At 35.5% G+C, this 14333-nt stretch overlaps 1 protein-coding gene across 1 annotated transcript in view; it reads left to right on the top strand.

Annotated features, from left to right (window-relative positions):
• Window positions 1-8423: 8423 nt before the first annotated feature.
• LOC141338406 (inactive tyrosine-protein kinase 7-like) overlaps window positions 8424-14333 on the top strand; it is a 46442-nt gene continuing 40532 nt past the window's right edge. Inside the window, exon 1 of the mRNA XM_073843945.1 lies at window positions 8424-8786. Within this exon, the coding sequence (XP_073700046.1) occupies window positions 8705-8786 (82 nt within the window). The 5' untranslated portion in view covers window positions 8424-8704. The remainder of the gene's footprint in view (window positions 8787-14333) is intronic.

Below are 14333 nucleotides of genomic sequence, written 5' to 3'. Positions count from 1 at the left end.
TAGTAACATCTAGAAGCAATATGAATGCTCCTGAGCTACATTTCCAGTGTCCCAGAAAAGGGTGTGAATACTTATGCAACGGGATCTTTTCAGTTTTTTATTTCTAATAAATTTGCAAAGTTGTTACAAACCTGTTTTGTGCTTTGTCATTATGGTGTATGAGATGTAGATTGATGTGGGAAAAAAAGTAATTTAAAGCAGTTTAGCATAAGGCTGCAACAAAACAAAACGTACCAAAAAAAAAAAAGGAGTATGAATACTTTCGCAAGGCACTGTATGCAGGACTTCTCCAAACATTGGCTTTGTCCCAGATAGCACTGAAAAGTGAAAAGTGCTGCCTCTGGCACGTCTAAATCCTGAGATTGTGTCACATTGTTTCTACTGACATACCTTCATCTCACAATTTTTAGAGGCAGCATAGACTTATCCCGTGCTGTCTTTGATAAGCCAAGGATGGGTTCTATTCTGTGACAGCTGAGCTAAAAAATAATGGCCAATGTTTACACTGCATTTTTGTTTTAAGTCAGGTCACCTTTATATAACGCTTTTAACAATACAGGTTGTGTCAAAGCAACTTCACATTAAACAGGACGATAGTGTGTCAATAGTGCAGTATTGCAAACAATACATTTTCAATTAAAGGCAGTTCATCATTGATTTCAGTGATGTCCTCATCCAGTTCAGTTCAAATAGTATACGATATCGCTGGAAGGTAAGTGTCCCCAACTAAGCAAGCCAGAGGCGACAGCGGCAAGGAACCAAAACTCCACAGGTGACAGAAATGGAGAAAAAAAATAAACTTGGGAGAAACCAGGCTCAATCGGGGGGCCAGTTCTCCTCTGGCCAGACCAAACCTGCAGTTTGTACCAATGTCAGATTGGAGAGGACTCATCAGGTTCCCATGGTCTTGCACCTGGGTGACGAGGTCTCCACTGATGATCCGTCTCTGGGGCTCATCTAGTCAACATTCAGGGCTGTAGAGGTCATCTCTAGGGGCTGATCCACCATCTTGGCTGGGTACAGACTGGATCCGGGGGACTGCAGTGACCATCTGATCTGGACCTCGGAATAAGAATGAAACAGACTAATATTAGCTTAGATGCCATTCTACTTACGGTGCAACGAGTAGGGTGATATCAGGTAAATTGGGCCACTTATTGGTCAACTGCTGGGGACACTAACAAAAAAACCATGATTATGATTAATAAGGACTGTTTTTAATATTTTTGTGTTGAATTGATGTAGTAAAATATAATTGCTCAGGTCCTACAGGTTTTTTAAACATTTGGTGCCCCACATTTTTTGAGATAGCAGTGTTCAGGTAAAATGGGCCAGTCAATATGCAAAGTGAAATAGAGACATTTTTGATAAAACACATTTAATTATATTTCATTTTATAATGTAGCAGTGTAATTATATTAAAACATCAGTTTCACACCATTGAGAAAACATACATTTACTTTTAGGCCTCTCTCGACTGTCTCCCTATATTCGGCCAATGCTCCTCTCATTCTCTCCCCTACCCTCCGATTGTATTTTTTGCCCCATCCCTAGCAGACATCCTTTCTATCTCCTTAATGTTCCTTTCTGACCCTTTTTTTCCCTTTCTGATCCTTTGTTTTTATGCTGTCTGTAATAAATAGTTTAACATTTGGCTACTTCAACTAATATCACTTCTATATCAAAATTTTAGTATTTAGAAGGTAAAATGTAAAAAGGGTGTGTCACAAATGCAATAATACAATATATTAATAATATTTAATCAGAGGAACCACTAGAATTTCTGCCTAAACGCTACTCAGAAGGTGGCCCATTTTACCTGAAATTAACGGCTCGTTTTATCCCAACACATTCAGGTCAGTGTTGTTTTCGTCAACGATGACGATGACGAAATCATTTCGTTGACGCCACTTTTTTCCATGACGAAAACGAGACGATGACGAGATAAAAATGGTTCGTTGATGACTAAAACATGACGAGACGTGTGTGAGTTTTCGTTGACGAGACGAGAATAGACGAAAATGTTAGTGGGTGGTCCGTCAGACGTTTAAAATGCATGACATTTCCGCTTATTGTGCATGCCAATTAAAACCGAAAAAAGTACCTGCCGCTATGGCAAGCCGTTTTAGCATTAAATGCTCTTTGCCATACTAGTATGGCAAGCCGATCTTAGCATTCCATCCTTGTTTGTCTTTTATGTTCTAAAACATTCCTTCATTATTGTAATTATTGGTGAAAATAGTCGATCCGGAAGCTCACATTGTGTTGAACTATAGATCTGCTATTTTGAGAACTTATAAGTGACACTACCCAACAGCAAAATACTTACTGACCTACATTCATTTGTTAAAAGACTACTTTTTCCCCTTTTTTTGACTAAAACTAGACTAAAACCTTTTTGACTTTTCGTCGACTAAAACTAGACTAAAACCTTCTTGACTTTTCGTCGACTAAAATTGGACTAAAACTATCACATATAGAAGTGACTAAAATTTGACTAAAACTAATAACCATTTTAGTCCAAAAGACTAAGACTAAGACTAAATCTAAGATGGTTGTCAAAAACAACACTGATTCAGGTAAATTGGGACGGTCCCTAAAATATAAAAATCTAGATTATTTAGCTAAATCAGCATTTTATCTCACAGATGCCATCAAGACTATGAATCGTTATTTCTATATGTGCATTTGGTTTTTTTTTTATTGATTTATCAACCTTATTATTGAGGAGTAAGATTGGATATGTCAGGCCACTCACCCTGCTTTTTTCTGGCCTGGTCTTAAAATAAGGCATTGCCCCTCACCCCTTGGCGACCTCAGTCCAATAAAAAATATTTGCTAAATGTCATGAACTGTTATGGCAACAGTTTGAAATTCTTTGCAGTCATTGACTGTTCACTTTTAATGAAATATGGCACACAAACCTTAAGTGGCCCATTTTACCTGATATTACCCTTCCGGTTGACCTAATTAATGCAGCCTTACAATCCTTTAATGGATTTGGATTTTAGAAATGTGTTAATGTTTTATGTGTAAGCCAGGTTAAAGAGATGTGTCTTTAATCTAGATTTAAACTGACCGAACAGTGTTAGATAGAGTTTAGGCGCTAAATAAGAAAATGATCTGCCGCCCGCAGTTGATTTTGATATTCTAGGTATTATCAAATTGCTACAGTTTTTGAGAATGCAGCGTGAGGGACAAGAGCTCGCTCAAGTACTGAGGAGCTGAATCATTGAGGGCTTTTATATTTTAAAACGCACAACTTTTGCTGTGGTTACGCCTGTTGTTTACACTATTCCGGCGTTAAAACACTTTACAAATACTAGAAGGGACAGTTCACCCGAAAATGAAATCCAAACATTATTAACATTCTACAAACACCTTCTTTTTTGTCATGATAGAAATATACAGTAAAATCACTCCTTTTACAACAAGAATAATGCATTTATAATCTCTCAGTAGCCATGTGGTATTTAAAGACAGCCTTAAGGAAAAAGAAAAGAAAAAAGACCAAATGTTATATGTTATCTTATAAGAATCACACCATGAAAGAGTTATTATAATATAATTATTAGAGTTTCCTAAAGACTTTATATAAATGTCAAAATCGTTCCTGGAAACAAAAAGGAAGGTTTTCTTTGACAATTTACATTTATGAATGAAAAATTTAGCAGGAAATAGCAATAAATACAGGGTCTAGATTCAAAGAGTAACCAAAAAAAAAAAAAAATTTGGGTTATACAGAAGTTTGGATATAAACAAAATTTAAAAAAAAAACAACAACCCAGAACACTTTACAATAAACACAGTCCCAAATTAAATGATTGATTATTTCTTCAGACTGAAGAAACTTCAACAATTTTTATTAAAGGAGTTAACTGTCATCCAAGATGTTCATGTCTGTCTTTCTTAAGTCGTAAAGAAACTTTTTTTTTAGAGGAAAACATTTTAGGATTTCTCTCCATATAGTGGACTTCTATGGTGCCCCTGAGTTTGAACTTCCAAAATGCAGCGTCAAAGGGCTCTAAACGATCCCAGCCGAGGAAAAAAGGGTCTTATCTAGTGAAACGATTGGTTATTTAAAAAAAAGACAATTTATATACTTTTTAACCTCAAACACTCATCTTGTCTAGCTCTGCGTAAACTCAAATATTCTCCTCCAACTTTAAAATCGTCCTATCGCTGTTTTACCTTTTTTCGTAAACGGCGTTTGATCTTCTTTGCATGTTGACTTTGTAAACACTGGGTCGGGACTTCTGCAGCGAGGATGATTTTGAAGTTGGAGGAGAAAATCAGATGGGATTTTTTCCGATATATCCCTTCTTGAACGGGAATACACAGAGTTTACGCAGAGCTAGACAAGTGTTTGAGGTTAAAAAGTATATGAATTGTAAAAACATTTTTTAGAAAATAACAGATTGTTTCGCTAGATAAGGCCCTTCTTCCTCGGCTGGGATCGTTTAGAGCCCTTTGAAGCTGCATTTAAACTGCATTTTGGAAGTTCAAACTCGGGGGCACCATAGAAGTCCACTATATGGAGAGAAATCCTGAAATGTTTTCCTCAAAAAACTATTTTTTTTAAATTGTAAATAAATAAAAAAAATAATAATAATTAAAAAAAAGAATCAATCGTTTCACTAGATAAGACCCTTCTTCCTAAGCTGAGATCGTTTAGAGCCCTTTGAAGCTGCATTTAAACTGCATTTTAGAAGTTCAAACTCGGGGGCACCATAGAAGTCCACTATATGGAGAGAAATCCTAAAATGTTTTCCTTCAAAAAACTATTTTTTTAAATTGTAAATTTAAAAAAATATTAATAATAATAAAATAATCAATCGTTTCACTAGATAAGACCCTTCTTCCTAAGCTGAGATCGTTTAGAGGCATTTGAAGCTGCATTTAAACTGTATTTTGGAAGTTCAAACTCGGGGGCACCATAGAAGTCCACTATATGGAGAGAAATCCTAAAATGTTTTCCTTCAAAAAACTATTTTTTTAAATTGTAAATTTAAAAAAATAATAATAATAATAAAATAATCAATCGTTTCACTAGATAAGACCCTTCTTCCTAAGCTGAGATCGTTTAGAGGCATTTGAAGCTGCATTTAAACAGCATTTTAGAAGTTCAAACTCGGGGGCACCATAGAAGTCCACTATATGGAGAGAAATCCTGAAATGTTTTCCTCAGAAAACATAATTTCTTTACCACCAAAGAAAGAAAGACATGAATTTTTGTTCTGGAAGTGAACTACTCCTTTAAGAAGCCAAAAATCTTTCCATTCTATATCACTAAATATATTACTCCGAGAACTCACACAAGCAGGTAAAGAAATCTGAGATCTGTTGATAATTGAACGAATGTCTTTGTTTGACATGTTGGGTCAACAAATAAGTAAGTGTTGTCAAAAATACTGAAATCTAAAGAACATATAGAGCCAGACTTGACTAAAGGTATAGCAGTCAGGAACTGCACCAAAAACAATGGCATATTCTCTTGGAGAAACTAGAAAAGAAAATTCTTGCATACATTGTTCTTTAGTGAAAAGGGCACCATGATCATCTAAAAGTATATATATATTTTTTTTTATAAAAAAGAGATTTATTTTTATATCTTATATTTTTATTGTTAAAACAACTATGTGGAGAAAAATATAATTATATTTAAGGAACCAACTAATTAAAGCCTGTTTATAAAAACTAGGTAAAGTTAAAGGTATTTTAGAGATGTTCCACAAATTTACAATGAATAGTTTTTTTTTTACAAACTACCACAAAACTTACAATTATAACAAGACAAATTAGATAAATAAATAAATAAACAGGTTTGCCATTTACATTTTAGATATAAATATACAAAAACTACAATTGGACAAAAATACAGATAAATACAACCAAATGTCAATTTTCCAAATGACAGTGTATATAATTTCACTTTCCAGTCAACTTTAACTCTTTAGCAAATACAATTGTATCTTCAAATTGTTTTTACTATCAATGAATTGGAGAGAATTCATATATAAATGAAAATCAACCATAAAAACCTTTAAACAAAGTTTAGAATTATTTCTTCTACTCAAAATTACAATGTCTTTTCTTTTATTATTATTGCAAAACTTGTAAAAAACATTCAAGAACGGGGAAATTAGACACTGATAAATTCCTACAAGGAACAATCCGAAAGATAAAAACAGAAAAATAATATTTTGGATGTGCGTACATCAAATTATGGTGTTATCCATACAGAAAAGAAAAGTATAAAAATAAACTACATCCCTTTAGAAAAGTTGTCATAATGCAACACAATTTTTTGTTATTTGCCCTCTTTTTGTTATTTCGAAGTCTAAGAGATGAAACAAGATAATCAAGTTCAGCAAGAAAAATGGAAAAAGACAGAGGAGATTTAAGCCATTTTTGTGAATAAAAAAGTTTGCATTCAATATAAGAAAGTTAACATCTTATTCAACAGATAATAGTTTTGGATTTTCATAATAAAAAAATAACACCTTTGAGGTCGAAAATATGGGTCACATTTGTAAGGCTGAAAACAAAATTACATATTTTTTGTTGTTTTTGCTTTTTATGCTTTAAACAACAGATACAGACAAAAACAACAGATATTATAAAGTCAGGGAACTTTACATTTCTCAAAGATTTTGAAGACAGAACACAAACAGACCGTTTTGATTGCTTTTCTATTAGTCCTATGTTGAATAGTACAGAAATAGTTTTCCAATTCTTTACAAAACACTGTGAAACTGGTTTTTAGTTAGTAAATTTACACTTATGCATGTGAAACTTAACTAGTAATATAAATAGATTAATAACAAAAGCTTCGTTATTCACATTAATTAAAATATGCAAAAACTTTCAAAATGCAAATTAAAATGATTTTTTCTTTGATAAACACGAGGAATTATACCATAACTTTTTAACATAACTACAGTGCCAAAAGATGTGGGGTAAAATTACAAAAAAAATATTATTAATTCAATGCCACATGAACAAGAGGTATTACAAATTCATATCATATTAGCATTAGCTGCCAGAGAAAAAAAAAAAGAAACAAAATAGAAAAAAGAAAGAAATAAATTACATAAATTTAAATGTTTTTAGAGCATTACATGTTTTCAGTGCTTTTTTGTTTTTTGTTTGTTCCTAGAGATTTACATACAATTTAAAGTCATTAATAAAATGAGGAAAAGAATTTTTACACTGAGCCCACTTTTTCTTATGTATATGGAATTTTCCTAATAATATAAACAAATGCACACGTACATCTGCAAGATGTCTGTTAAAGATCTCTTGATCTGGAAAGCATCTGCTGTGTACAAACGTCTGGCAGATGTCTGTAAGATGTCAGTTTTATCTACATTGTGATTCAAGAACATCTTGAAGACATCTAATAGACGTCTATTTGACATCTGATGGGAAACGTCTAATAGATGTATTGCAGATGAGCAAACTACGTATTTCAGATGTCTTTCAGATGTAAATGCAGACGTCAAATAGACGTCTCCGAGATGTATGTGTGCTATCAGGGATAATGTGTTGTTCTTTACAATTCAATATTTTTTGATTGTCTGTATAAAAAAGGCACATCAAATGTACATATGTGACCCTGGACCACAAAACCAGTCATAGGTGTAAATTTGTTGAAATTGAGATTCTTACGTCACCTGAAAGCTGAGTAAATAAACTTTCCATTGATATGTTGTTTGTTAAAATGGGTCAATGTTTGGCTGAGATACAACTATTTGAAAACCTGGAATCTGAGGGTGGGGGAAAAAAAATCTAAATATTGAGAAAATCACCTTTAAAGTTGTCCAAATGAAATTCTTAGCAATGCATATTACTAATCAAAAATCAAGTTTTTATATATTTATGGTAGAGAATGTACAAAACATCTTCATGGAACATGATCTTTACTTAATATGCAAATGATTTTTGGCATAAAAGAAAAATCGATCATTTTGACCCATACAATGTGTTTTAGGCTATTGCTACAAATATACCCGTGCTACTTAAGACTGGTTTTGTGGTCCAGGGTCACAAATAGAATTCCACGTCTTTCCCAAAAAATCACTTTGAAATTCAGAGAGCGCACCTGACGTCACATGGAGCTGCGGGTGCACGTGAAGCTGAGAGTGCACGACGTCCGCATCAAACCGCTGAATCTGGCCAACAGAGGGCAGGCGAGATGAAGAACAAATGACATTTGAGCCCAGTTGCTATTCTTTTGAACAACTGTGCTACTTATAGAGCTATTTTAAATCATGGCGAATATAAGCTAGATAAATGAGGTCATTTGAACTGAGCGAAAGCTACTCCAAATGACTGGTGTCCCTGGTCTCCACTTACCTTCCTGCAGCCCCGTAGAGCCCACCCACCCATCCACTCCCACCGGAGAGAGAAACACGACTCCTGCGCTCATACAAACCCCCAGCACTGGCAGAAGCACACGCTCAGAGGGGCTCTTTGTCTCCATTTCGAGGAGATTTCTGGTGAATTCAGCATGGAGCGCCTGACACATCCAACCAAACCCACAGCTCCAAACTAACGAGCATCAACTCCTGGAAGACTCGCTTTGGGGAAGACCAAGAAACTGGATTTTAGCGTTTATACCACAACCTACAATTGCAGTATTTGTACATACATGAACTTTTAAGCCTTTAATTTATACCAGTCGCGTTTTTCGACTTCGACCATGGGTTTATGGACGAGAAGAAACGAGCGCAAACTTACAAACGCCGAGAGTGTTTTCCTAGCGTTTGCTCTGATCGCCGAAGGTAAGAATCCATCCATCTCTACATGAGCGTGCATTTTTGTTACACAGTACAGCATGTTTGTAGCATTTGCCAGGTTCGGAAACTTCATATCCACTTCTTTCCCCCTTCTTTTCCCAATGCATAACTAGTTTAGACATTGATGTGCGTCTAGAACTATTAGCCAAAGCGAAGCGTTTGAGTTTACGCAAACTTTCCAATCGTTGTGTTCGCAAACGCTTAAAAGCCCAGAAAGAAAAAAAGTGTTCCAATATGTTACCAGTGACTTAAAGGATACTCATTTATATGAATGAATCAATCCGCTCTCCTTTTCTAGAAATCCCAAGTACAGTAAGGGCAGAGGAGGCCTGTAAAATAAAGTTTGCATAACAGTAGACCAAGAAAGGAGAAACGGGTTTGTCTTTTTATCTAAACTTGATAGGGCGCATGCAGTGCATATTTGTAGGCGCCCAAGTGAACTTCATGAGGCACGTCTATCATTTAGGTAAAACACGAGCTGAATATCAATTGCACCAACTTGGACAACTTGAATATTAATTAGGCTTTGCTTGGGTCAAGTCAAGTCCAAGTTTATTTAAATATCCACTGCAATGCAGCATTGTAGAAGCCGTTGAAATTCAAATAATAGCAAAAATAGGATATGGAGTACACTCTTAAAAATAAAAGTGCTTCACGATGCCATGGAAGGTCCTTTTTTGTCTAAATGGTTCCATAAAAAACCTTTCAGGTTATAAAAAAAGGTAAGAAAGAGATGGTTCTTTCTGGAACCAAAAATGTCGCTTGAAGAACCTTTTAAAGCATCTTTGTTTTTAAGAGTGTACAAGTCAAAGTATGATATATATATTATAGTCCAGTGTGTGAGATGTCTTCATCTGAAATGTTTAGTTTTACTTGACGACTTATTGGTTCCTCTGCAAGCTCCTCCAAGAGTGAACAATCCCATCTGTGTGGCCTTTAATGAAATATGCATGGTCTGAGCTGGAGTTTATCTTGAGGGAGTTTTGGGGAGTCGTAAGATGTTAGACCTGAAGCTTCTCTTTTGAGGACCATAAAAATGGTACATGATGTTCTGTGGAGTGGCCCATAGCTCGAGAGTTTGTATGTCCTGATTAATTGAACCCATGAGACATCTTTTGTGAAAAACAAGAGCTTCTAACCTTATTTGGAGCCAATCAAATCCAGATCAAGGTCCTACTGGATGTGTTGTTGTTTTTTTAAAGTTCAACTTGTTACTTTTAAATCCAGTACGATTTCTTAAAAGTCCTTTTGATGTCCTACAAGGACATTTACGTTAATGGGAACTATAATAGTTCAACTCGAGCTTTGCTTTCTTAAAAATAAAGGTGTTTCACGAAGCCATCGAAGAACCTTTTTTGTCTAAATGGTTCCATAAAGAACATCCTCAACATCTGAAGAACCTTTCTGTTTCACAAAAGTTTCTTTGTGCGAAAGATTATAAAAAGGTAAGAAAGATATGTTTTATAGAGAACCTCTGACTGAATGGTTCTTTGTGGAGCCAAAAAATGGTTCTTCCATGGCATCGCTTGAAGAACCCTTTAAAGCACCTTTATTTTTAAGAGTGTATGTCGGAATCATATACAAACTTCCATTAGGATCCTTGGCATGGAAGCCACAGAAGAGTGTGAAGAACATTTTATTCATCTAAAGAACCTTTAGTGGTTCCATAGATGTTAAAGGTTCTAAATCGAACTGAAGATTCCAATAAAGAACTTTAATTTTTTTAGAATGTAACAGAAATTCCAATTGGAAACTTTGGGAGTTTTTGACTGATAGAGATGGCTTTGGTCATTGTTGGTGGGAGGGACGGCCTCGGGGGCCCATTGAAGGACCTGCAGCATTTGCATGAAGACTTTAAAGATAAAAGGGTGGAGGGTAGAGACATTTCACAGGTACTTGAGGGCACTGCTTGATCTCAGGGACGAAGGGGATCCATCTCCTGTCTTTCATATGCTAATCGCAGACAGTCTGGGAAAGAAATATCCCCCGCTATGCAACGTGAAGGTGTGACTCTGTGGTTATCAGTGCTATTTGTGTATTCAGTTATTTCTCAGGTGTTGTGTTTCACTGAAATCCATGTTTGAATTTCTCATTCGTTTTGTGGTCTTGATCGTATTATCATAATCATTTACTTCATGGTCTTTGTAAACGTCACTCCAAACAGGAGAAAAGCGAAAACAATGGCTCATAAATTATGAATGAGCAGACGTAAGAGCTAATATTGTAATTTTATCTGACTAGTTTGGAGTTTTTATGCGTGTTTTTGTTCTGTAGTTTGCAGTAGTTTGGCTCTGGCTGGTAGACTTTCACACATTTATATTTAAGGCATTTCATAGTCACTTAAAACTTCTCACAGTTTCAATTTGCTATAAATGTATTATTTTAAAGAGCAAACAACTTGAATTGATCAGTTGGGGCTTACAGTGAACATGCTTTAGCTATTTTATTTACCCAAAATCAAAAGATAAAAGAAATTCTATTTTGCATTGAGGACCATTGCATTTTTTGGTTTATTGTGATGCAAAAAAAAAAAAAAGTCCCGTTCAGCCGCAATATTTAATAAAATCAGCCTAAATTCAGTTTTAATAATATTAAACATAATATTCTTTAATTTATAAAGTTCTTTATTAAAATATTAGATTAATTTTTTAATCAAAATCAAACCAAAAATGATTCAGACACCAGATATAATTTTAGATTTTTTGTTGCAGGACGCTATAGTTAAGCGAGGATAGCAAAATAAAGTAAACTGTGACATATTATACCCAAAAATTCTTCAGACAGTGGACTACCAGTAAAAACTGATAGACATTTGGGACCAAAAAATTGATTTGACACTTGGACCTGACCGTGTTTTGTTACTAGGGTTGCAAAAAGGTGGAACATTTCCAGTAAATTTCAGAAACATTCCAGAAATTTTGGAAACTTTCCAGGATTTTTTGGAATCTTCCAAGTGTTTTTCGAAATTGTCTCGAAATTTTCAACCCTATTTGCTACATACCCTTCCATCAAGATCAATTTGCTTTGAGTTCTCATCATATTTTATTACCGTTTTCTAAACCATAGCGAATAAACTTTTGAAGGTGTCTGAATAAATTTTGCTTTGACTGTAATTCATTTGTGATCATCAAGATGAATTTGTTCTCTTGAGCTCTCGTCAAATTTTATTACCATTTTCACAATGTTGTATGCGTCTGAATAGATTTTGGTTTCGACTGCATGCTTGCATGATTGCAATGCATAAGAATTAAATGATATTTCAAATATATTTTTCTTTAATTCTGCCAATTTTTAAGTGAACTTTGACGCAATCCAACCATTCTTGTTTTTAATGAATGATTCTTGTTATCTTCTCAAAGCTAGTAGTCTGCATACTTCAAGTTCACGTCAGGTCAAGACGAGTCCATCGCCAGCTGTTGCCATTTATCGACTTTGTTTTTGTTTTTGGAGCGCTATTTTGTTTGATCAAGTAAAAGAGAAGAGCTGAACTCCACAGGAGTCGTGTTGATGGACACAACAGCTGCTTTTCCCCCTCAGACACTCTCTTGAGACACAGCGCTGCCTGTTAGACCGTCACAGTATAGCGTCTCAAAGCTTGTTTTCAATGTAAAATGCCACTATTGTTGAGATCACACAGGTCTCCCAGGAAGTTCACACTCGTTTAGGAGGTGAAGCCTTTTGTGTCCTTTGTTTGCAAGTTTCCGTGAGGGGGTGACAAAAACACAAGGACCAGTTTGAGGACTTGTTAGAATCATAGTGCAACCATCAACACTGGAATACCTCCATTTTTGGACAGAAGTGCTCCCTGCGTCACCTTGAATAAACTTAGTAGAGGCCATGTCAAGCATGTCTCAACTGGTTTGAGTCTGATTAAACTTCTCCATATTCCTGGTGTTTGGCGTCCGGCCACGTTTGAGTCGGAGGGGGGCGGCTGACAGCCTGCCTGTTTGATCTCTTTCTTAATTAACTTCTGTAACGACAGCCTCCGAGATGCCACTCTCGACGGCAGTGATGAAACGCAGAGCCTTGGCGCAAAGAGCGCAGACACGTTTATCTTGGAGCTGGTTTCAGAAACGTGAGCCCGGCTGGCTTCTATGATAATGCAGTGCTCGTGAATCCATGAGATTAGTTCGCTCCGGTTAAAGTGAAAATGCAAACCATTTTAGACTCAAAGGAGTTTCAGTTTCATTTTTCTTAGTGTAAATGCGAGTTTCTGGTATCATAGATGTGCACATTTTACTTTGACGTGCCAGGAGTTGAACAATTGGATGTAACTTATTCTATATAACATTCTATTTAAGGCGATAAAAAAGTAAGTAATAAAACTGTAAAGTTTGTTGTAAGTGTTACTGAAGTGGAGACGTGTGGCTCAGTGTAAGAGAAAAAACTGTTGAGAAAACGGCCTTTAAAATTATACATCTATCCATGCCCAGCAACTAGAATCATGCTAGCAACTTGTTAATCGTGTTAGAATCATGCTAGCAACTTGCTAATCGTGCTAAAGACATGCTGACATCTTGTTAACCATGCTAGAAACAGGCTAACAACATGCTAATCATGCTAGTGACTTGTTAGTCATTTTAGAAATGCTAGCAACAGACTAGCAACTTGCTAATCATGTTAGAATCATGCTAGCAACTTGCTAATCATGTTAGAATCATGCTAGCATGCTAGCAACTGGCTAATTATGTTAGAATCATGCTAGCAACTTGCTAATTGTGCTAAAGACATGCTGACATCTTGTTAATCATGTTAGAAACAGGCTAACAACATGCTAATCATGCTAGTGACTTGTAAGTCATTTTAGCAATGCTAGCAACAGACTAGCAACTTGTTAATCATGTTAGAATCATGCTAGCAACTTGCTAATCATGTTAGAAAACTTGCTAATCATGTTAGAATCATGCTAGCAACTGGCTAATCATGTTAGAATCATGCTAGCAACTGGCTAATCATGTTAGAATCATGCTAGCAACTGGCTAATCATGTTAGAATCATGCTAGCATGCTAGCAACTTGCTAATCATGTTAGAATCATGCTAGCATGCTAGCAACTGGCTAATCATGTTAGAATCATGCTAGCAACTTGTTAATCATGTTAGAATCATGCTAGCAACTTGCTAATCATGTTAGAATCATGCTAGCATGCTAGCAACTGGCTAATCATGTTAGAATCATGCTAGCAACTTGTTAATCATGTTAGAATCATGCTAGCAACTTGCTAATCATGTTAGAATCATACTAGCATGCTAGCAACTTGCTAATCATGTTAGAATCATGCTAGCAACTTGCTAATCATGTTAGAATCATGCTAGCAACTTGCTAATTGTGCTAAAGACATGCTGACATCTTGTTAATCATGCTAGAAACAGGCTAACAACATGCTAATCATGCTAGTGACTTGTTAGTCATTTTAGCAATGCTAGCAACAGACTAGCAACTTGTTAATCATGTTAGAATCATGCTAGCAACTTGTTAATCATGTTAGAATCATGCTAGCAACTTGTTAATCATGTTAGAATCATGCTAGCAA

This window comes from Garra rufa, chromosome 7 (assembly GCF_049309525.1).
Source record: "Garra rufa chromosome 7, GarRuf1.0, whole genome shotgun sequence".
In the NCBI taxonomy this organism is placed as follows: Eukaryota; Metazoa; Chordata; class Actinopteri; order Cypriniformes; family Cyprinidae; genus Garra; species Garra rufa.
The sequence above is the reverse complement of the archived record's forward strand: the minus strand, read 5'-3'. Positions and strand labels throughout refer to the sequence as shown.